This window comes from Brassica napus, chromosome A5 (genome assembly GCF_020379485.1).
Source record: "Brassica napus cultivar Da-Ae chromosome A5, Da-Ae, whole genome shotgun sequence".
Lineage (NCBI taxonomy): Eukaryota > Viridiplantae > Streptophyta > Magnoliopsida > Brassicales > Brassicaceae > Brassica > Brassica napus.
In genome coordinates, this window is record NC_063438.1 from 14,587,826 (window position 1) to 14,610,573 (window position 22,748).

The 22,748-nt window shown below is 34.0% G+C and overlaps 2 protein-coding genes across 2 annotated transcripts; both read right to left on the minus strand.

The window, feature by feature from the left end:
* Positions 1-1,875: 1,875 nt before the first annotated feature.
* LOC106448032 (glutathione S-transferase T3-like) lies at positions 1,876-2,490 on the minus strand. Its single transcript, XM_013889969.1, has one exon. The coding sequence runs from the start codon at positions 2,488-2,490 to the stop codon at positions 1,876-1,878; it is 615 nt and encodes a 204-aa protein (XP_013745423.1).
* A 3,794-nt stretch (positions 2,491-6,284) lies between these two features.
* On the minus strand, positions 6,285-10,061 carry LOC125608605. The gene is made up of 5 exons (XM_048779029.1): positions 9,791-10,061; positions 9,630-9,721; positions 6,859-7,155; positions 6,563-6,766; positions 6,285-6,500 (listed from the first exon to the last, which is right to left on the minus strand). Exons 1-5 carry the CDS (start codon positions 10,059-10,061, stop codon positions 6,285-6,287), a joined length of 1,080 nt encoding a protein of 359 aa, XP_048634986.1.
* Between the last annotated feature and the right edge of the window lie 12,687 nt (positions 10,062-22,748).

Sequence of the window (22,748 nt, forward strand, 5' to 3'; positions counted from 1 at the left end):
ACTTAAAAGTAAATCTACTCTAATATCTTTTCAAAAATAAAGATTGATATTTTTTTCTTTATTTGTAAACTGTAAATGTAGCATTCTTTTATATTTTTGCTGTATATTGAGATTGATATCTAGAAAAAAAATATTAAATTAAACCAAATTATTATGAATTTTTTTTTTTATATTAGGAAAAATAGCAAAATATTTTAGAAATGGTCTAGAGTCTACGACAGATTATTTCGATGTAGAGTGTGACTGGTTAAGTAGTGGAGTAAAAATGTGCAAAAATGAAAAAAAAGTGGAAATGGGAGAAATGAAAGGTAATAAAGTTGGCGTAAATCTTTTCATCTCATAAATGTTGAAGGAATAATTACTCTAGTTTAAGTACAACTAGTATAATACCCGCCTTGAAACGCAGTTTTTTTTTTAACTTAACCGATAAAAATTATTATTTTTATATATAATAGATTTGTTTATTATTTATTTTGTTTTATTTCTAATTTAATATTTGTTCAATAAATTATTCAGGTAAATTCATTCTCGTAAAAATAAATTATTTTTTCTTTGTAAGTTTTTATATTAGTATAAATACATATATATCTCATATTACTTATATGGTTTTTTGAGATCGTTCACACTTTTTGAAAATATATTAATAATCTTGTGGTAAAGAGATTCTAAAGAATCTATCATTGAACAGTTATATTGTCTTTTGACTTATGAAATTATATTTTTATTTCTAAGTCAATCTAATAATTTGCTGTAAAAAAGTTGATCTAATTATTTATTTAAATGTTATACATGCAGATTTATTATGGTGAATCAAGTAACTAACTTTTCTTTACATTTGATATTTATTCAAATAATTTTAAATATTGTAAATTAAGAGTATCTGTGATAAATTATTTGTATAAAATCTAACTGTTTCTTAAGTCTTTACGTAAAGATTAACAATTTTTCCACAAAATGTGGTATAATTCAGATTCTTAACTCAATTAATATCCTATACTATTAGTAGATTAAGTAATTAAGTCAATATTAAGTATATTGTATAATCAATGTGTATATTAAATGGTAGAACTATGAATAAGTCCAAAACTTAAATAACAACTTTCATAGTAGATAAAAATAGGACTATTTTAATAGAGTAGATTTTTCACCTATAAATGAGCTGAAATCATTTTCTACTTGATTGTGTAAAATAAAAGTAAATATGTTAATTGTTTTTTGGAAAGGGCTTTATATATATATATATATATATATATATATATATATATATATATATATATATGTTAGTGGGAGCCCACTAAGACAATTGTTTAGAGCTTTTAAGCCTAGTACAAAAGAAATTTTTTTTACCTACTTTATTTATTCTAATTATACCATACAATCACAACCGTAAAATCGTAGTCTTAGACTATATACAATAGATTCAACACACAACACCCTCCACATCATCTTCTATTTTTTCTACATCAGTTTCTCTCTCTTCCGCTTAATAATTCAACATCCACTCATTTTCTATATTCTACAATGGTTTGTTTAATAAAATTCAACACCCTACCCTACCATTTTTATTTTCCACATTTTTGTTTTGTTTTACATTTTTTGTTTTGTAGTTACATATTATTAATAATTATTAGTTTAAACTAAATTACAATATTTAAAAGCTATATAAATGATTAATTAATTTATGTTTAATTTTATAATTTCAATAAAAATATCAATTATTAAATATAAAAAATAAAAAGAGATATTAGTAAAAAAAAATAGAATTACAACAACTTAAAATTCAGTACAATACATTAATAAGCATACAACACAAATAATAAAACACACATAGCATAATTAGTACAATAAACTTAACTCACAAACTTAAAAATATTTCTAACCACGGAACATTCTAACATTCGCATGGATGTGGTACATTTCGCCACTATTCCCTCCAACTTGACTACAATAACGTGGTTGATCACGGACAGCGATCCATTCTTTCATTAAATTGAAATTTCCGGTACCACCACCTGAATAGATTTCTTGCGCTTTCGCCAATACATCTTGCTCCGACCACCCACTTTGTTGCATATGCTTAGCGTTATCGTAAGCGCCAATCAATTTTGACAATTTTTGGTTCATGTAGTTGTAATGATTTCTGCATGAAACTTCACCACGCGGAGGATCAAATGAGCAATGCTCATTACAATACTCAGCAATTTTGCCCCAAAATGATTCACTTTTCTGGTTTCTGCCAACAACGATGTTTGTTCCATATTTGATATATCCATTCAATAGCACCAAATTTTGCTCAGTTGTCCATTTCACGTTTTTTCGGGTAGCAGAGGCTGAACTGTCTGCACCAAGAGTTGCTTTATTAACCCCACTTATACTACCAAGAGTCATTTGTGTAGAAAACTCGAGAAATTCAGTTGCTCCAACATTCGAAGCAATTTCCTTATCCGTTGGAGTAGAAGAATAAGTGGGTGGTTGAGATGAATATGACATCGGCGAACCATAATATGGATGGTAGTTTGGAACAGCCGACGGCGTGAAAAAACTTGGTGGAAAACCATAATTTGGTATGTTTTGGGGTTGGTTGGGGTTAGGAAACGGATTTTGGAATGGATAGTTGTTGGGATTCGGATAGTTAAAAGGGTTGTTTGAAGGTTTTGGATATTATTAGAAGAGTTTTGGTTGGGATCCATTTTTTCAAAGAAGATAGAAAAATATAGAAACTAGAGTTGTAAGAGGCTAATGATGATTTTTTTTTTCTGTGTCCAAATCTAATGAAACAATTCTCTATTTATAGAGTATGAAAAATGATAAATTTTGATATAATTTTTTTTAATATACAATAATTGAATAAATAATGTAGAAGAGAAAAAAAAAACTAAAACACAACCAATCAAAGAAAAGTCGCCAGAACCACTTTCTCTTTTGCCAATGGAACTACGCCACATCGGACTGTCTCTCTCCCTCTCAACGGGTTTAATTTTTTCAGCTAGTTGTGTGCCAGGTCATTTTAAACGCATTATTAAACACACCACTGCATCTGGTCAACTGTTGAATTAATATTTTCAACACGCCATTGCACTTGGTCTTAGTCGATGCGACTTTACATTAATATATATGGATCATATACGATGAGCCATCCAACAAAATCTCGTTAGTGGCTTTTGATTAGCTTATGTAAAGCTCATACGACATCAATGTGATGCGTCCTTTTTACGTCACATAATTTTGTTACATTGTAGTATATTTATTTTTTGTAACTTTTGTCACATAATTTACGTCATATTAGATTAGAGTTGATTACACTAAGAAACACTTTTTGACTTTCTATTATATTTAAAGACTATTCTTACATGTGACACACTTTGTTGTGGATCAGCAACAGATTGTGGATAATTTTGCCCTTAATGAAATTGACACTTGTGGATGAGTGATTTGTGGACGAGTGATTCGTGGTTGGGTGATTTCTGGACGGGTGATGTGTGGATGAGTGATGAGTAATGTGTGGATATGTGATGTTAATGTGTTTATAGTGGATAACATGGACAAACTCTATGTTTTGATTCCATAAAACTATACAACAATACGTGGACATAGCCTCATGTTACTAAAATTATACCATAAAACGTGGACACGAACTCTGTTATCTCTGATACAAACACTTGGCTTCTTCAGTTCAATTGATAAATTATCTGCAATTAAACTTCAATCAAGATGAGAAAGAGATGATATTGTGAGTATGAGCGAAGAGAAAAATCGAAGAAGTGTTTACCTGTTGTCGAAGAGTAATAAATCTTGCATGTCAGAGATTTCTGATCTACGGAATTTGCGCTTTGTTATGATCTGGATGAATGTAATTTTGATTAGAGTTGAATTTAGATCTTGAGATGATGAATGGAATCGAAAGAATATTGTCCATGTCCACAACTAGTTTATAATTTTGTTAAGATGTTCATGTCCACAACTAATTTATAATTATGTTATCCACGTTTTGGTGTCCACGTCCACATTTTGTTTACACATTAATATATGTAATATATATATATATATATGAACATGGATCTTAAAAGATAGGAAATTTTATATATAGTTTATTATGACAATTATTTTTGTTTAATATATTTTATAACTTGAGATAAAAGTAAATAAATACATAAAGTAGAATAAGAAAAATAATAAAATGAAATAAGAAGAGGAAAGAGATTCTATTTAGTTTAGGGTCATAAAAATATGTCACAAGTGATAAGTGTCTTGTAGTGTAATTTGAATGTGAAAAAGTGTCTCTAGATGTAAAAAAATCATTAAAGATTCAACAGTCTCGGGTCCGAGTAATAAGAAATTCAAATGTGGGATAAGAACACGTGAACCGTTCGAGGAGTGTTTTTTGTTGTAAAAGAAACGAAGACTCTTTTCATGTTCATTTGTAAGTCGAATCGACCAGCGATTGTGACCTACGAGGTCCGAGTAAAAGAAGATTCAAATGTGGAACAAGAACACGTAAACCATTCGAGGAGTGTTTTTTTTTTCTTGTGAAAAAAACTGAGGAATGTTTCAATGTTCGTTTATAAGCCGCATTGACCTACGACTGTAACGTAAGACCAATCGCAAGTCACATGTTGTTCGTTTCGCTGTCGGGGGACTGATCGCGTGATCATGTCATAGGTTGCGATCGCAGATTATTCGCGATTAATCTCAAATCGTAATTTTAAGTCAGTACAAAAATTAGAGACTGAAAAGTTTTTTTTTTGGCATTTGTAACCAGAAAACAAACAACATTTAGTCGCATGTCGCAGATTATAGTCGCATGTTACAAATCGTAGAACCTACAACAACGAAACAAACAACATTTTTGTCGTAAGTTACAGTCGTATCTCGATGCGAAAGGAACATGGCTTCGCTCGTACAAAACAAAGAAAGGTGGGAGCAAAAAGTCAATCCCATATAAATACTGTGCAGCTTGCTAGGACATATAGAATCTCAATATTCGGATTATAAAATCATTCGGTACGCATCCGGCAAGTTACATTTCTTCCTCAAGCCCGGGTGGATCACCGCTAATGAGAAATTTATGATAGAACTGTGTGAGTTTGCGGTGAATACCCGCAACAAAGATGTAACACCTAACAATGGAGTAAATTTTCAAGAGTTTTATCATTGTGTAAAAGCTGTTGACAATCGTGAACAGTACTACCATGATAATATGCTAATTGTATATTAGTAAAAATACTTTTGCAGTTTACGTTGTTTCATTTATGCATTTCCTTATCCTTTTATACTTTTAGTATTATGTGTACTTTGACAAAATTAAGAAAATTGACATGGGGAACATATGTTATTTTGGATGGTACTAATAAATCCATTAACTAGCATCACTACAGAAAGAATCAAATCAGTTACTGTTTTGTTTGAAATTAAAACAGTGTGACCCAAATGCTCATGTTGTCGACCTTTCTGGTCTAATTTAAAAGATATCACTGTAAAATTGAATATTTTATTTATATCTCGCAAGGACAGCTAATTAAGAGTACTCCCACATGCTATTTAGAATATAATCTTGTAAATAAAAAGATATTACATGGTGACCACGTGAAAAAATAATAATAGAATCAACAAAAGAGGTTTAACAACAAAAACAAGAGTTAAATCCAAGATCGTTAGAGCATGATTACACTACAAGAAAATATATATTTTACGAGGACAATATTCCTTGTTTATTCGTCGTAAAAAAAGTGTTACGACGAATTAATCGAAAACTGTTTCGTTGTTAAACGTCCTACGAAGGTTTCATCGTGAAGACGTGATAATGTTTACGAGGAAAGTTTTCCTTGTAAAACGGAAAAAAACATTTTGTCGTAAACGAGACGTAATACTTCATCGTAAAGTACTTGTATTATTTCGATGTAAACTTCATGTAATCTTTACGAAGATTTTACAACGCTGCCCATGTAAGCTCCACGTAAACCTTACGACGATGTTACGAGGATTTCGTTGTAAAATCCATGTAAAGTTTACAACGAATTTACATTGTTTCTTACCATTTAATATAAAATAAAAATATTATTTAATATTCGAAATTTTAAGAATTTTAAATATAAAATGAAAAATGAAAATCAAAACATCTATTTAAAAACTATTTAAAAGTCATAACATAATATTTAAATTCATAATACAAAAGGAAACAAATAAAAAAGCTACTACATATTATCGAAGTAGTCGGTGGCGATGCTCAATTGAGAACGGTCTGGATCGGCATCTTCGGGATTCTGTATTGGCATCCCGAGAGCTGCTCACCTCTCATTTAATGCTCTCTGCAAAGTCGGGTTTCCCACCGCCATCACATCCAGTATATCTTCAAAAGAGTCTAAACGATCATGCTGGCTATCCATCCGAACTCTCATTTGAGAGTTCTCTTCATCCCGTCTCGAAGCATATGAAGAAGTTTCCTTAGCAACTTTGTTAACAGAACCGATGCCCACTATCCATCCCTTCTTTCTAGGGGCCACCTATAAAACATATTAATATAGTTAAAATTTATTATTATTTAAATAAAATTATAATTTTTTACCTCTTCGAAGATCATGTCGACCTTTTCGGTCGTCAGTTTGACGGGTAATCCATCGGGAGACTGCTGGGCTAATTGCGTCTCCCACTCTTCAACCTGAGAAGCCAATGCGTTGAAGAGTTTCTCGGATACCGGATCCACAAAAATCCCGTCTGATGTGACGTGAGTCATCTTGAATAGATCAGACATAGATGGTAAGACTCCCGTCTTCTCATACTACAAAAAACAATTAAATTAAATTAAATATTAAAATTAAAATTAATTAAGGAATTTAAAATAAATATTAGAAACAAACTTACGGATTCCAGCGTGAGACTTTTGTCCAGTTCTGTGAACCATGGGCAAATAACCATCTTTGTCCTTCGTTCCTTGGGAAGCGGAGCACGAGTTCGCCTTACGGGTAGAAGAGGGTAGCTTCCAAAAGGCGATAAGATCATCCCATACATCCTTCGTAAGCTCGGTGGGCTTTCCTTCATAACCCTGATCTCCCACTTGTCCTTCCAATCGGAGACAGTGTTGCAAAGGCGGATCTTTTCCTTTGCAATGAATTCCCTCTTCACCCTCTTGGTGATTCCCAAGGACCAGTGCCACCTTTGCTGAAACAAACAAAATTTTAAAAGAATTAAAATAAATAATTAATTAGATATAAATATTTAATCAACACTATTAAAAGAGAAGGAGTCTTCAAAAAATCTACATATGAAAGTTGTTTAAACCCTTTCATTTAACTCATTTTTTTTTTGTCTTACCTTAAATTTAGACTAACAATAATTTATTCAATTTCTTTATTTATTCAAATATCACTCCTAAATCTTAATCATTACTATTACTATATTTACCTTTTTTGACTTTTAATCATAAAAGCATAGAACAAAGAACAAGAAGGCGGATAGCTTAGCTAGAAGCGCTAGGAAGGAAACGTCTTTTGTAGTTCACATGGATCAATATCTCCCAATGTGGTTCACAGAGTCAATATGAGTCTGTAAAATTGATGACAAAAAAAATCATAAAAGCATTGAAACTAATGTTTTATATTATCACTTTTATCATATAATATATGATTTAAAGTAAGAGAACTTACACGACATATATGTGTACATTCGAACTTCCTCTTTCCTTTATAATAACGTAATCATATCATATATAAAATTTTCTACTAAAATCTCATTTTATATACTAAACTTTCAACCGTCTATAGTTTGATAGATATTTCCATATTTAAAAATGAGTTTTCTAAAAATATTTCATGAACCATGTTTTTGTACAATAACATTAAAAATCTATATCAAAAGGTTGTTGGATCCTATATGGACGTAATGGAGCCACATATATTCGGGTATTTAGGATCCTAATAAAATTCGAAATATCTAAAAAATCTGAAAAATATCTGAAACACGAAAAGTACTTGAAACTCCAAACAAAATCCCAAATAAAATTCAAATACCTAAAAATTCAAAATATATCACTCAACTGAAAATACGCAAAATTTTATCCAAATACCCAAAAAAAATTTTTAATTTGAAAATTTACCTGAAATCAAAAACTATAATCGTAAACCAAAAACCTAAAAAAAATATCCATAATGCTGGAAACATATTCAAAATATCCAAATATACCTAATAAACACAACATATTTATGATCGGGTCTAGGGTATGACCTGGACTCAAACAAAAACCTGCGGGTCCAAAAAAATCTGCAATAGGTTATCTTCTCTGGACCTGAACTAAACCTATATTTTCGGGTCGGTTTGGTTTTTTTTTTATCCGGATATAATTCTCATGCCTAAAAGAAATTTACGTAAAAGTGTACATATAGAATATCAAATAAACTTAAAAATTATATTTTCAATATAATAAGACTTTGTATAATAATATAATCCAAAAAACCCGCGCTTAGTCTATTCTATTAATTCTGCAGCATGACCATTTGATATTTGTTTGGTCCAATTATTTATAACCCACTTTCTTAAAAATTTAACTGCCATAACATGTATATATATTATAACCTCCTCTTCCCTTGGTATTTTATAACCTCCCAATGAAAAAGAAAAAAAACCTCCTCTTCCATTTACTTCCTATAATTTCGGGATGCATTACTTTGAGTGGAAAAAGTATTCGACTACAATCATTGACAGCAACCAATTCATCTATTAGATACTTTGATTTTCCCATGCCTGATACCATTCTGTATATACGTTATCAATAACAATTAATAGCATTTATAATCATAGTATCAATAACTATGTTTACAAATAAATAAATAATTATACCAGCTTTAAATATCGGAAGGCTTGAATAAAAATATCAAATAATTTGGATAATTTTAAATTTATGGATAAAAATATTTGGGTAATTTTGTTAATAAATATTATTTTTAGTATATTTAAATATTTAGAAATTAAGTATAATTAATATTTGTGGGTATATAATTTTATTTTAAAATTTTGGATACTTATTTTTAGCGGTTTGGTTCCGGTTCAATTCAATTTTTTGGTTCCAGAGATATATGATTCACTTGATTATTTATGAATTAGGTTTACATTTGGTTTTAGTTTTTTTGGTTCTAGATAAATGTGTATAAACCTATACAATATCTTATATAGAAATTAGGGGTGGCCGTTCGAGTACTCATTCCGATTTGGTTAGGATCTAATTCAGATTTTAGGTTTTAGGAGTTTAATATTTTAGCCTTTTTCAGATATTTTTAAATTTTAGTTCTGGTTCGAATAACCCATTTAAATTATTTTAAAAATCTTAAAGTTCATATACTAAATAATACTGATAACTAAATTGTATATTGATATGTTTGTTGCTTCCTACGAGCAAAACACATACCTATTTCATTTAACTGCTTTTTACATTTAACTGATTTTATGAATGTGGAACGGGTGATATTCTTTTTTTTTTGTTCAACTACGAACGAGGTGATATTCATTTTAAGCTATTTATAAAAAATATACCAAAAAAACAAAACAAACAATATACCTGCACTTTGTAGCGCAGGTCAAGATCTAGTTAGATGTTTAAAAAACAAAATTAGCGCAAAATATTTAAACCAATTCATCTTAACGTGGTATGGAGTCTTGCTCCAATTCGGGTAGGCTCCGTCGTAGTAGCCCTTGATTATCTCCGACACGCTCCGAACGGTTGTTGGCTCCAAACCTGAAAAGATAACCTAATTTTTAGAGAAAAAAAATTTAAAATTTAATGTACTAAAAAATAACAAGTTACCAATAAGTTCCGGGTGGTCTATCGAGATCCAGAACATCCAAGCCCTCTCGTCCAGGCTGGGCGAGCAAATCTCTACTGTATATCTCGAGTATGGAGCACATGGAGGCACACACAAATCTGGATGAACTGCACCTGCTGGGACAGGCTGAGGTGCAGCGGCTGGAGGAGGAGGAGGTGGAGGCATATGAGGTCCAAGAAACTCTCTGGGATGTCTGAGAGCCCGGAACTGCCTCCGAAGATGATGGACCAGAAGAAGATGTCCCAATACCATCATGAAACATCTGCGAGTAAGTAGGTGTTGCTAGCTTTCTTCTAGGACCCATCTAAATTTTATAAAAAGTTACAGTTAGTTTTATCAATAACAACATAATTAAAAAATATTATTCCGATACTTAACTAATCACCTAAACTAATTATTTATACTAACCACTTAAACTAATTACCTATACTAACCACTTAGGCTAATTACCTATACTAACCACCCAAAACTAAACAATGTTTAAAAAAAAATTAGAGAGAGGGAGAGGTTACCTTAAGAGGAGTGGAGAGGGATTTGGGAGGAATGAACAAGATATGCTCGTTCTGAGGCGTCGCCTATATATAAGAAAAGGCATTCCTCGTAAAGTCGTCGTAAAGTTACGACGAAATTACCAGGTCCCGGTTTTTCATTTACGACGAAATTATCAGGTCCGCGTTTTTTCATTTACGACAAATTTATCAGGCCCGTATTTTTAAGGCTACGACGAATTTACGTGGACCATGTTTACGACGAATTTACGTTGACCAGGTTACGACGAATTTACCAGGCCCGTGTTTTTTGTTTACGACGACTTTACGAGTCTTAACCCTAAACCCTGAAACCAGAAAACCTAAACCCCAAAGTTACTTATCTTATAACATCATCTCTTCTTCTTTACATCTTCTTCCTCTTTATCCAACTTAAACCCTAAACTCCAAATTAAAATTTTTTTTTTAAAACATATTATGTAAACACAACTTTTTGATACACATACATTAAAATGTGAAAATGAAAAAGAAAAAAAAAACAACATTTGTTACATAGATTACATCATTCTGAATCGTTTTCGTTCTCATCAAGATCAGTTTAAATGATCATCGTCGCTTCCATCGAGCTCGTCTTCATGTGCTTCATCTGTCACATCTTCGGGAAGATCTTCATATTGTTGGTTTTCCGGATCGATAGAAGGATTTCATTAAGTTGTTGATCAGGTACATCAACTTCATTGATAGCGTCTTCTTCTTGCAAATGTGGTTTTTTTCCAGCAACAATTCGTCCACGAGGTGTAATTTTTATAACAGCTAACCAGTTTATCCCAGAACTGCGAAGGCGAGGGTATGGAAGGAAGCTAACTTGCTTGGCTTGAGAAGCTAGGATGAAAGGCTCGAACTTGTTGTATCTTCTCCCAGAATTGACATCCACAACACCAAATTTGTTAACCCGAACACCTCGGCTCATAACAGAGTCGAACCATTCACATTTGAAGAGGACGCATTTTAGCTTTAATAAACTCAGAAATTCGATTTCAAAAATCTTCTGCAGGATCCCATAAAAGTTTATTTCGCCTTTCACACATATTCTGTAGTTACTTGTTGCCCGATGTCTCCCATACTCGTATGTGTAAAAGGTAAAACCTCGTGTTAGATACATAGGTGATGTGGTGACCTTTGCTAATGGACCTTGGATCAAATCGTGTTAACCATATGGGGTAATATGGATTGTCATAATCAACCTACAAAAAGCATCACCATTAAAATTATCTTATAGCATCAATGCTAAAATGAGATATATATATATATATATATATATACTTGTGATTTTAACCGCTTGACAAAGTGATTATCTTTCCGTGCGTCAACCTCAGTTGAGGATATTCCTGGTGGTGCTTCTTCAACTTGAGATACAAACATGCTGCAAATAAAATGAATGCATTAGAGCATATATAATTAACATTTTTCATATAATTAACATTCACAAGAATATTTACCTCTCAAAGGAACGGATTATTGCATCCTCGCAGTTGAGCAAAATATAAGTGTGGGCACTATGCTTATTTTCTTCACATGACAATCATGACTCTTCATTCCTGAGAACTTTTGACCTCGTTCAACACATCTTGACATATTAGAAACATAACCATTAGGGAACTTAACTTCTGATGCAACCCAGTCAAACAAAGTTGTTTTGGCTTCTGATGACAACCGAAAAATAGGAACATGAACGTTGCCATTGCTCTTGATATGTAACTTACTTCTTGAGCAGATATCTGGTAAGTCCATCCTTGAATTCTTGTTATCTTTTGTCTTCCCAGGGACGTTCAGTATTGTATTCATTATGTTGTCGAAAAAGTTCTTCTCTATATGCATCACATCCAGGTTGTGACATAAAAGAAGATCCTTCCAGTAAGGCAGCTCCCAAAATATACTCTTCTTATGTCAATTGTGCGCTACACCATACCCATCATGTATATTTCCAGGAACATGCCAGTTTCCTCCACACTTAACTGTTTTCTGAGCTCCGTAATAATCAATGTCCGCTTCGATCTGTTGGCCGGTGAGATATGGAGGAGAACTGTCTCTGACAACTCTTTTGTATCTAAACAATGTCTTATTTCTTCTGTACGGATGAGAAATGAGGAGAAAGCGACGATGACAATCAAACCAACAACTCTTCCTACCACTCTTCAGTTGAAAAGCATCAATCGATCCAAGAAAATGTGGACAAGATAATCTTTCATGTGTTGTCCAACCAGACAACATCCCATAAGCAGGAAAGTCACTTATCGTCCACAGCAGAACTGCTCGCATCGTAAAATTGTTTTTCAACGAACAATCATACGCCCTCAGCCCGTCTGACCACAACTCATTTAGCTCTTGTATCAATGGTTGAAGAAAAACATCTAACGACTGTTTTGGATGCTTCCCCTAGGGATTAATATGGTTAAGAATAGAAATTCTTATTCCATGCACATTTTCCGGCTACAGATTGTACGGCGTAAGAATGACTGACCACAAAGAATATTGTCTCCCAGTCATTCCGAATGGACTAAATCCATCGGTGTATAACCCAAGATAGACATTCCAAATATTTCTACTGAAATCTGGGTGTACCTTGTTGAAATGTTTCCGCGCTCTTGCATCTTATGGATGACCGACCTCACCATCCCTCTGGACATGTTTGGCATGCCACCTCATCGATGCAGCAGTCTTCTCAGATTGATATAACCTTTTCAACCTGTCTGTAATTGGTAGGTACCACATCCTTTGGTACGGTACCATATTCTTCCCACGTCATTGCGGTTTGAATCGTGGTTTCTTGCAGAATCGACACTCTTCTAGCTTCTCATCATCTTTCCAGTAGATCATGCAGTTGTCGATGCAAATATCTATCATCTCCGAAGGTAACCTAAGAATATAAACCAATTTCTGAATCTCATAATAAGATTCAGCAGACACATTGTCTTCTGGCAAATACTCTTTAAACAACTCTGTCCATGCATCCATGCAATTTTCAGGTAAATTATGATTCGTCTTAATATTCATCATCCTAACTGCTAGAGATAATTTAGAGAGACCTTTTCTACAACCAGTGTAGATTGGTTGATTTGCAGCATCTAGCATTTCATAAAACCTTTTGCATCCAAATTAAGTTCTTCTACATTTTCAGTTCCATCAACTATTGTTGTAGTTGTTTCTAAAAATGCAACAGTAATCATGTCTTGAACCCTATCATGATCTACCATCTACTCTTCTTGATGGTAATTATATTCATTATGCAAATGATTCGGTTTTTCATTATTACCCGCATCCCCAAAAGTATTATTACTACTACTAGCTTCATTTCCACCATAACCCTCTCCGTGTTGATACCAAATATAATATTGTGGTGTAAATCCCCGGTTTACTAAATACTTCCATACAGTTTCACTACATGTAAATTTTGAATTCTTACATTTCTGACAAGGACAGAACATCGTACCACTTTCCTACGTGAGCTGTGTAGATCCCGCTTGGTACATGAACGTCTCTATTGCGCTCAGAAATGCATTTGTCACTCTCCCTTCTGAATCTTTATGAGAATATATCCAACTCTGTAACTCGTAAATATTACCGCCATCCGCCATTTTTTAAAAAAAATATTTGGGAATTTTTGTGGGGGAATTTTGTTTTTAGAATTTTTGTGGACAACATCAGGAAAATACTGGAAAGAGCATCTCTTTTTGAAGAGAGCCACATCTGTCTTCCAGAACATGCCACTTCCTTCACATTCACAAGACTGGCACCAGAACTCTACACCAAAGAAGAAATCGATGAAATGGTGTTTGGTATTTGTGGAGCTCAGGAGAAACTGGGAGAGGAGCTCAGAACACTGGTAGATGAAACACACCAGCCTTTGGATAAAGGCTACAATGAGCTTTTCAGATGTATGGCAGAAATGAGGACAGAAATTGAAAGTTTACGTCAGCAACTTGAGAAGGAAGCTACGACCTCAGCATCGATCGACGCACCACGTACAACATCGATCGACGTCAGTCTTCCTACAGCTAAGATCCTTGCAGAACCGCAATGTTCAACACAACACAGGGATGAATGGGAAGTCTCATACATCGACACGAGGATAAACGACGTTTACTGTCCTCTCAACAACAACGTGGACTGGCTAAGCACTAAAATCGAGCTACTACAGCAAGATCTGGACACCATTCGCAAGAAGGACAAACATCCAGCCACATCGATCGACATGTGCACCTTCACATCGCTCGACGCCAAAGTCTCAGCAATGAATGAGAGGCTGAGGACTTATGAGGATATGCATTGCCGTTTTATATCACCAGTCATGACATATTTAAACAAATTGTCTAGTCAATTACTTGATGCCCAAAAGGATATTGAGAACATTACTAATCAAAGTTTTTTGCAGGTAAAATCAGCATCGATCAACAGGCTAAGAGGACCCTGGATCGATGGCAAGAAACCTGTGGAGTTACTTCCTTACACAGTAGCAAAAGTTGACAAGATCACATCCAAGATCTACACTGCTCTAGACACCATGGAGGAACGACTTGACAAACGCTGCGATGACATATACTTTCCATTCGACAACAAAATCAGTGGACTAGACAACCACGCAGAATGGCTACATAAAGAAGTCAAAGCCATTCAGAGGCAACTCGCAGCTCAACACCAGATATCAGCATCGATCGACAGGACAAAAGCGAAATCGATCGACGGCAACTCACCGAGATCGACGAACAAACACATAATCGCATCGATCGACGCCGAGTTTATACCAATCGGCGAGCAGCTGATACACAAGACAGTAAAGTCAATGCAAAAGGAACTGGCAGATCTTTCAGCATACGCCTATGACAACATAGGCTGGCACCAGGTCAGCATTGACAACATTCAAGAAAGGCTACAGAACATCTCCAATGTACTTGGGAAGATGGATGACAAATGGACAAGAAATGATGAGGTCACAAGAAGTTTCATTGCATCTTGGTTCAGAATGCGCAGAGATGACGTGGATGTTTGCTTTCCAACAAGCAGCTGCTTCTCCACCCAATAGCCAATCACTACCACAGTCAAGCTAAATGACTATAACCAAGCGCTGAGTGGGAGGCAACCCACTGTTAGGTATTTTACTTAGGTTTTATTAGCTAGCATTTGATTTCTTTCGTTTTTATCTCTTTCAGATTTAGGAGAACCAAGTAGGAGGACTTGAATATCGACCGACGACGAGACGTCGACATCGTTCGACAAAGGCAACCACACGGCGATCGATGTAACACATACCCATCGATCCATATTAATCCGGTCAGATGTATCTTACCTACTTGTTACATTTCGTACATCATACACTTTTCATCATAACTCCGGCTAAGTTACACTGGGACAGTGTAATTTAAGTCTGGAGGGAGATTTACTGATATAATTTATTTTATTCTTACGTAAAAAGGAATTTCAAATAAATTATGCTTAGCTATCGAAAATAGGGACTATAATCTTATATTGATATCAAACAAATCTTTAGCACCATTTTAGATTTACTGATTGCAGGTAGCACTAAAGATGTTAAAGCAGATCAACCTATCAACTACACACTTGCCTTGAACCGTATGAAGTAACCAAAGCTGATTTCCAACACTAAACCTGACATAACCGCTTGTCTTGGGGCTTGGTATACATGGGATCGAATTCTTCAGATAGGTCTGGAAGGTAACGCCTGGTTTAGATTATTTATTACATTTTCTCTCTCTAGATTTCGACCCTAGATTAGTTATAGAGTATATATAAAAAAAATAGCAATAAAAAAATAATAATAAAAAAAATAGTAAGTAAGATCTATTGTTTAATTAGGATGAGTCTGAACAGGACTTGGTGGCTAAAACCATTAAGGCTTAATTCATAAAGACTCAAATAAAAGAGTTCGAAACGGGACTTGGAGGCGGCAATCTTCAAGGCTCGCTTTCGCAAAGAACTCTTAGATATAGGTCAAAAAGAAGTGAACAGAACTTGGTGGCAACCACCATTAATTTTTGATTCATGGAAGCCTGTCCAATCTTGGTTACTGATCCTGCAATGGAAGCAGACTTTGACTCAAGAGAGAAATTTAGAGAGAGAAAAACTAGGAACTAACTTTTACCTGCAGCTCCAGATACCTGTCTGAAATCCTTGCATCCTGTGATCGATACTCCCAAGGTAAAGCATTCACTTTATATTTATGCTAAGAAATGAAATCAGTAGAGGAGATGTCAGACATGAATTGATGAGTTGTGTTATGTTAGAAATGGTTGGTAAGATAGGATATTGCATAGTGTGCTTTTATGATTAGGACTTTTTAAATGTGGTTGCAAAATTGTTGAGGAAAGATTTCTATGTGTTTAAAATCTTAAGTTCCCAAATACTTTTAAACTTCTTTCAGAGAGACTGTCTGTATGTTTTGCTTGAGGACAAGCAAAAGGGTAAGTCTGGGGGAGTTGATATACCTTGGATTTGACCCATTTTTATCCATGGTATATTATTATTTTACTATATATATATCTATGTTTTCTACTCTTCTAGGTATGTTTTCAGGTTCAGGAGCATTTCGGAGAAAAAGACATTTCACCCGAGCTGACCACTTAGAGGTCGACGAGAGGAAGAATAATCGATCGATGCGCATCAGTGCTGACGATCGATATCAGGAAATGCCTCGACAGATGAAGATTAATATCGATCGATGTACACAAGTACCATCGATCGATGTCGAGACACCAGACGTGACATTTTGGATTCAGCAGACTTAAAAGACCAAGGCCAAGCCAAATTACCAAAATGCCCTGACGAGTTTTTAACATAGTAGAATATATACTGCCTAAGTGTTTGACGGCAGGGAGAGCTTTTCTTTTCTAGACCTAGTTTTGTTACAAGTTTCATTTGGAGAGAAGATCACTTGTGATTGGAACTCCTTGTTTCATTTTCTTATCATATATTCTATGAGTTCTATTTATCTATTGATATGAATTGATTTGCTATGTCTGAGTAGTTCAACTGTTAGATCCATGGTTCAGATAGGTTTGTGGGATTAGCCCCAAACTATAGATCTGCCTTGTTGTGATATTCATGATAGATTTGTATTCATTGATTGTTTTAAAATTTAAAAATGTTTTTGAAGCTATTTAAAAAAAAAATTTTAAATTCTTTTAATATATAAAAATATAACTATATATTCAAAATGATAAAACAATATAAAAACAATTATATATTCAAAAATTTAAAAGTATATAAAATATAATAAATTATAGTTTTAGACATAAAATTTAGATTAAAGTGCAATATATATTTTGTAAATATAACTATTTATTTTTCTAGTTTTTTATCACATGGATTTTGAAAATCATATGGATACATATGATATTTTGAAAGTTGAGTCTTATGAGTAAAAATTGATAGAATTCATCTCTAAATAACACTAGATTTAGTTTTTTTTTGTCACCAACATACACAGACTCATATAGACTCCACAAACCAAACTGGTAGCTCTGCATCCATATGAACGTCAAACGACGATTGTTTTCTTGCGTTGCGAGACTGTCCGCCATTGAATTATACGCTCGTGGTATATTAATTATCTCTGAGCTATTGAAACTTGTCTTCAGGAGCTTTATGTTTTCCAAATAACTTGCAAATATTAGCCATTCTTCTGGTTCCAAAACTATCTTCACCAATTGAGAACAATCCATTGTAAAAGTAACGTAAAACTATCTTAGTTTCCTCATACATTTTATTGCCCAAATAAGAGCCTCTATCTCCGACGAGTGAAGTGGCGACTGACTCGCTCTTATATTCCACACTCCCATTAAGCCATCATAACCTTCCAGTGTTCTATACCACCCTTGTCCTGAATAAATTTCCTGATTTTTTCATGATCCATCTGTAAAACCCCATCTAACTGGGATAGACGGTACAATTGCTGCTACTTGTAATCAAGTTTGATCGATTCCATGTACAAGTGAAGTCTGTGCCTCAGCCCAAAGTAAGGACTTCGTTTCCGCTAGTCTGCGAGTATCTCTAAGATCAATATCCAAATTACTAAAAACTTTATTGTTTCTTCCTTTCCATATGTACCATAAAATCCAAGAAACTTGATGATCTTCTAATTCTGGAGAAACCCTCCAAAATAAATGATCCATATTTACAAACAATGATTCCGTGGGAAATATGTTTGGGTTCGATGAAATTCTTGAGAGTGCCCAAACCTGAACCGCTGGTTGGCATTAAAAAAACATGATTTATGGATTCATCGGTTGCTCCACATCGTGCACAGATTGGATCTTCTTATAATCCTCTTTCTCTTAAATTTTTCTTAACCTACATCCTGATACCATTTCCATAAAAAAATGTTTCATCACAGATGGACAGCGTACCTTCCAGCAGTGAGCCTTCAGTGGAGTTACCGAAGGACCTTACTCTGGTAGCATTTTGTCTCTATCCAGGTACACTCATTCTACTTGGTATCCAGATTTAACCGTGTATCTCCCATTAATAGTAAAATACCATCCATCTCGATCTGCTGTCTGAATTTGAATGGTATACTTTCAATTATTTTTGCATCTTGAGGATCCACCAGAGTCCGAATGACCTGTAAATTCCATGATCTTGAAGTTTCATTGATGAGCGAAGCAACTGTAAGGTCTAGATAAAGATTATGTTAATTTTTGTTTGCTGGTCTCGGGCGATAACACTAGATTTAGTTAAAATTAGATAATCAATAATAACTAAACTTTTTGAATAACAAGAGATTTTAATGGATTTTAATTTTTTTTTAAACCAATAACAATGAATTCTATTAAGATTTTTAAAATCTAAAAACCTATAACAATGGAATCTAAACTTTTTGAATAACAAGAGATTTTAATGGATTTTAATTTTTTTTTAAACCAATAACAATGAATTCTATTAAGATTTTTAAAATCTAAAAACCTATAACAATGGAATCTCAAAATTTTCAAAATTTGTGAGAATTCACCTACCAATAATCCCCCGTAAGAATTTTTTTTTTTAACCTTTTTATGGATTCTTAGATTCAAACTATATTTCAAGCACAGTAGGTACAAGACATTATATCGAACTTTCATTAAATATTAATGATATTTATAATTAAGGAAAAAAACTTCACCAAAAAATCGATCTAAGAAGACAAATTTGAACCGAAAACCATCATACTGGCAGTCTAGATCTCTCTCATATTAGTTTTGTTAAATTTTAAATGTCATTACTTAAATAAATGTTTGATTACAAGATAATTGAACATGTATCTGCTTAAAAGCCATGACGTTCTTAAATGCTGCAATTTTAGTTTTTAGAAAACCCCTAAACACTAAAGAACTAAATCCAAGACAGCCAAAAATGGTGAGATTGAAGTTAATAAGAAAACTAAAACAAAAGAAAATGTAATAGCTCCCTATTCGTAACACTTCTTGAGCTCCAGGAGAAACCAGAAATAACAAAAGAGTAGCTAAATGAACTAAAAAAGTCTCAACGCGTAAGAGTTTTACCAAAACACGTTTTCCGAATTTTTTTCGGAAAAAATAAAACGTACTCTCCCCAAAACCGCGAGAAAACCCTAGGTTAATCACGGAAAAAGAAAGCACAACAAATCAGATACATAATTCACAGATGTACTTCTTCCGAATATCTTGCAGAAAATCCCTAGGTTAATCGCGAAAAAGTGAAGCACAGCAAATCAGGCACATAACTCACCGCTGTAATTGTTTCGAATATCTTTCGGAAAACTCCTAGATTACTCGTGGAAAAAGGAAGCGAAGAAAATCGGTTACGAATCCCCCACGGCTGTACTTCTTCCAAATAAATTTCGGAGAAACGAAGTTGATTTCTATAGAATCACTTGAAACCTAAAACGGCTGACATAGACTAAAGGAAAACGGGAGATAATATCCCCACCGCTAAAACGTTATGTGAAACCTAAGATTTCGTAAGAATTCAAGTATCACTTCTATAGTAACAAACTCCACGAGTTGTCGATGTTTGTTGCTTAAATCTTACTTTGGAAAAAACTATTCAAAACTACCACGGATAAATACCACAGATAAGAGAAAAACTTATTATTAAGTTTGATTGCAATAATTAACCTCGTCACAGCTCTCGTATAGCCAAAACTTGAAAACTTATTTACGGAACAAATCTCGTAAAAATTAAGCTCGACAACATCGTGCGAAATAACCTTTGCAAGAATTAAGCTCGACAACATTTTACGAAATAACATTTTACGAAACTTAATACGTAAAATTAAAATCGATAACATTTTATGGAATAACTTTCATAAAAATAAGCTCGATATTATTTTTCAGAAAAACTTTGGTAAAACTAAAGTTGGCAACATTTGACGAAGCAGCTTTCGTAAAATTAAACGCGACATTATTTTACGAGACATAGTTCGTAGAGTTAAACATGGTCGTATTTTATGATACAATTTTCGTAGAATAAGTTTGACAACGTTTACGAAACGACTCTCGTAAATAAAACTCAAAACTACTTAACAACCTTCGAAAATCTAAAAACGATCGTAGAAAAAGACTCTCGGATAAGAAAAAAGATGGAGAGAACTCCGAAAATCAAAAATTCGCCCATCCACCTCTCTCCAAGGGCTCACCATCCTTCCTCTCCTGCCTTGATCTATCGTCAAAATCTAATATCCCGGCGAGTCTTCCTGATCATCCTCGGCATCTTTTGATCGTTCCTGGCTATTCCTAAACGCTAAAAAAGTTTCGACGAGATGCGTATTCATTTCGTAAATCCAATGATACTAAGACTGCAACATGGATCACAAAAACCGCAAGACTGGCATCAGCCTAAACGTGGCCAGGAGATCCGAGATATCCAGGAAGAATCACTATTCTATTTGAAATGGGCAAACAGACACGAAGAGAGTACGGGCAAATGAGCAAGCAAAACGGAGAAGAGGTAAACCCAAATCTTCGAGAGAACCAAAGTATGTACGACTTGATATCTTTTGAAATCAGACTTGGAATTTTCGTAGGAAGGTACTAAGAAATAAAAACACTTTTGAGACTGCCATAGAATTTTAGGGAACTTAAAACCTAGAGAGATAGTATAGTGAACTGTCTTAGGCGTTTTTTCCTGTCTTGGTATATTGTTCCATGATTATTCAGGCAGATCTTGCAAACCAATCTAAACTCTCTGAAAATCGAGAAACGATCGCCACACATATTCAGATCACATCCTAAAGAAAGAAAGAACTAGAGACACAAACTTCATCTTAAAACCGATTTGTTTCTAGCGATTTTCTTAAAACCAGCATATTCCAAGTCATCAACAACCAAATCACAATACCAGCGTAGTCTTTAAATCGACCCGGATTGTCGATCACTCCAATTCTCATAAGAAGAAATGTACACAAAGCTTCATAGTATCGTTTCAACGGTTTTCTTTCGTAAAAAAGAAAAAAAAAGGGGAGTAGGTACGTATTCTATACTCCTATACTCTCAAACTTCAAAAACTTTTGCAAATCGTCAAGAAAACGCTTTCGTCAAAGCAAATGGTCTCAAAAAGGAAAACAACAAACTAAAATTTGTCTAAACGCCAGCAACATATCCAGACGATCATGAATATTATCTCAAAGACTATACAACATTTCTTGTCGCAATCAGGCGTACAGAAAATTTGTACCAATGTCAAACTGAAACTTGACAATTAGCCAAAGTCTTGAATCCCTTTCCGGCTTTATAAAGCCAGTTTCGTATAAAAAAAAATTACAAGAAATCTTCAAGCATCAAAGCAATTTCTTTCGGTTTCCTTTAAACCAAGTGAGTCACGGAAAAGCATCGAAAACATTTGGGACGGAGAAAACTCTAGAATAAAAGAAGCAGCGAGCACATTAATGGGAACACTTTCTTCCCGATCATTAGCTAGATCTACCGCTGGTTGACAAATTCGTTCCAGAAACGAATATGTCATGAGAATCCTCTCAAAAGCCTATGAAAAACGTTATGCGACTAGATCGTGGCGAAAAAAAATTCGGTAACACTTCATGAGTAACACCAAAAAACTTTCACCAAAGATCAACATCAAAGCAGAAACGTTTCTCGTAAAACCCGCAGAATAACACTACTATGACACGTGTATACATATCACCGATTTACAACCTTCGTAAAAACGGTCGCCCATTACTTACGCGAAAACTCCTTCGTACAATCAGATCAAATCATACGAAGAAACTTTCAAAAGCAAACATAACAGGTTTTACGAAGAAAGTATTTTTCGTATAGCAAATACAAAGCTGTAAGATCTGACTTTGGATGATCAATCTAAACTTTATCTCTTTTCGCATTACGATCTAATAGATCTCTTTTTTTTAGCCATGCGGCTTGCTGGCGTCTGCCTTTCGTTACCCTCGGTCACATCCGAGCAGGCAATC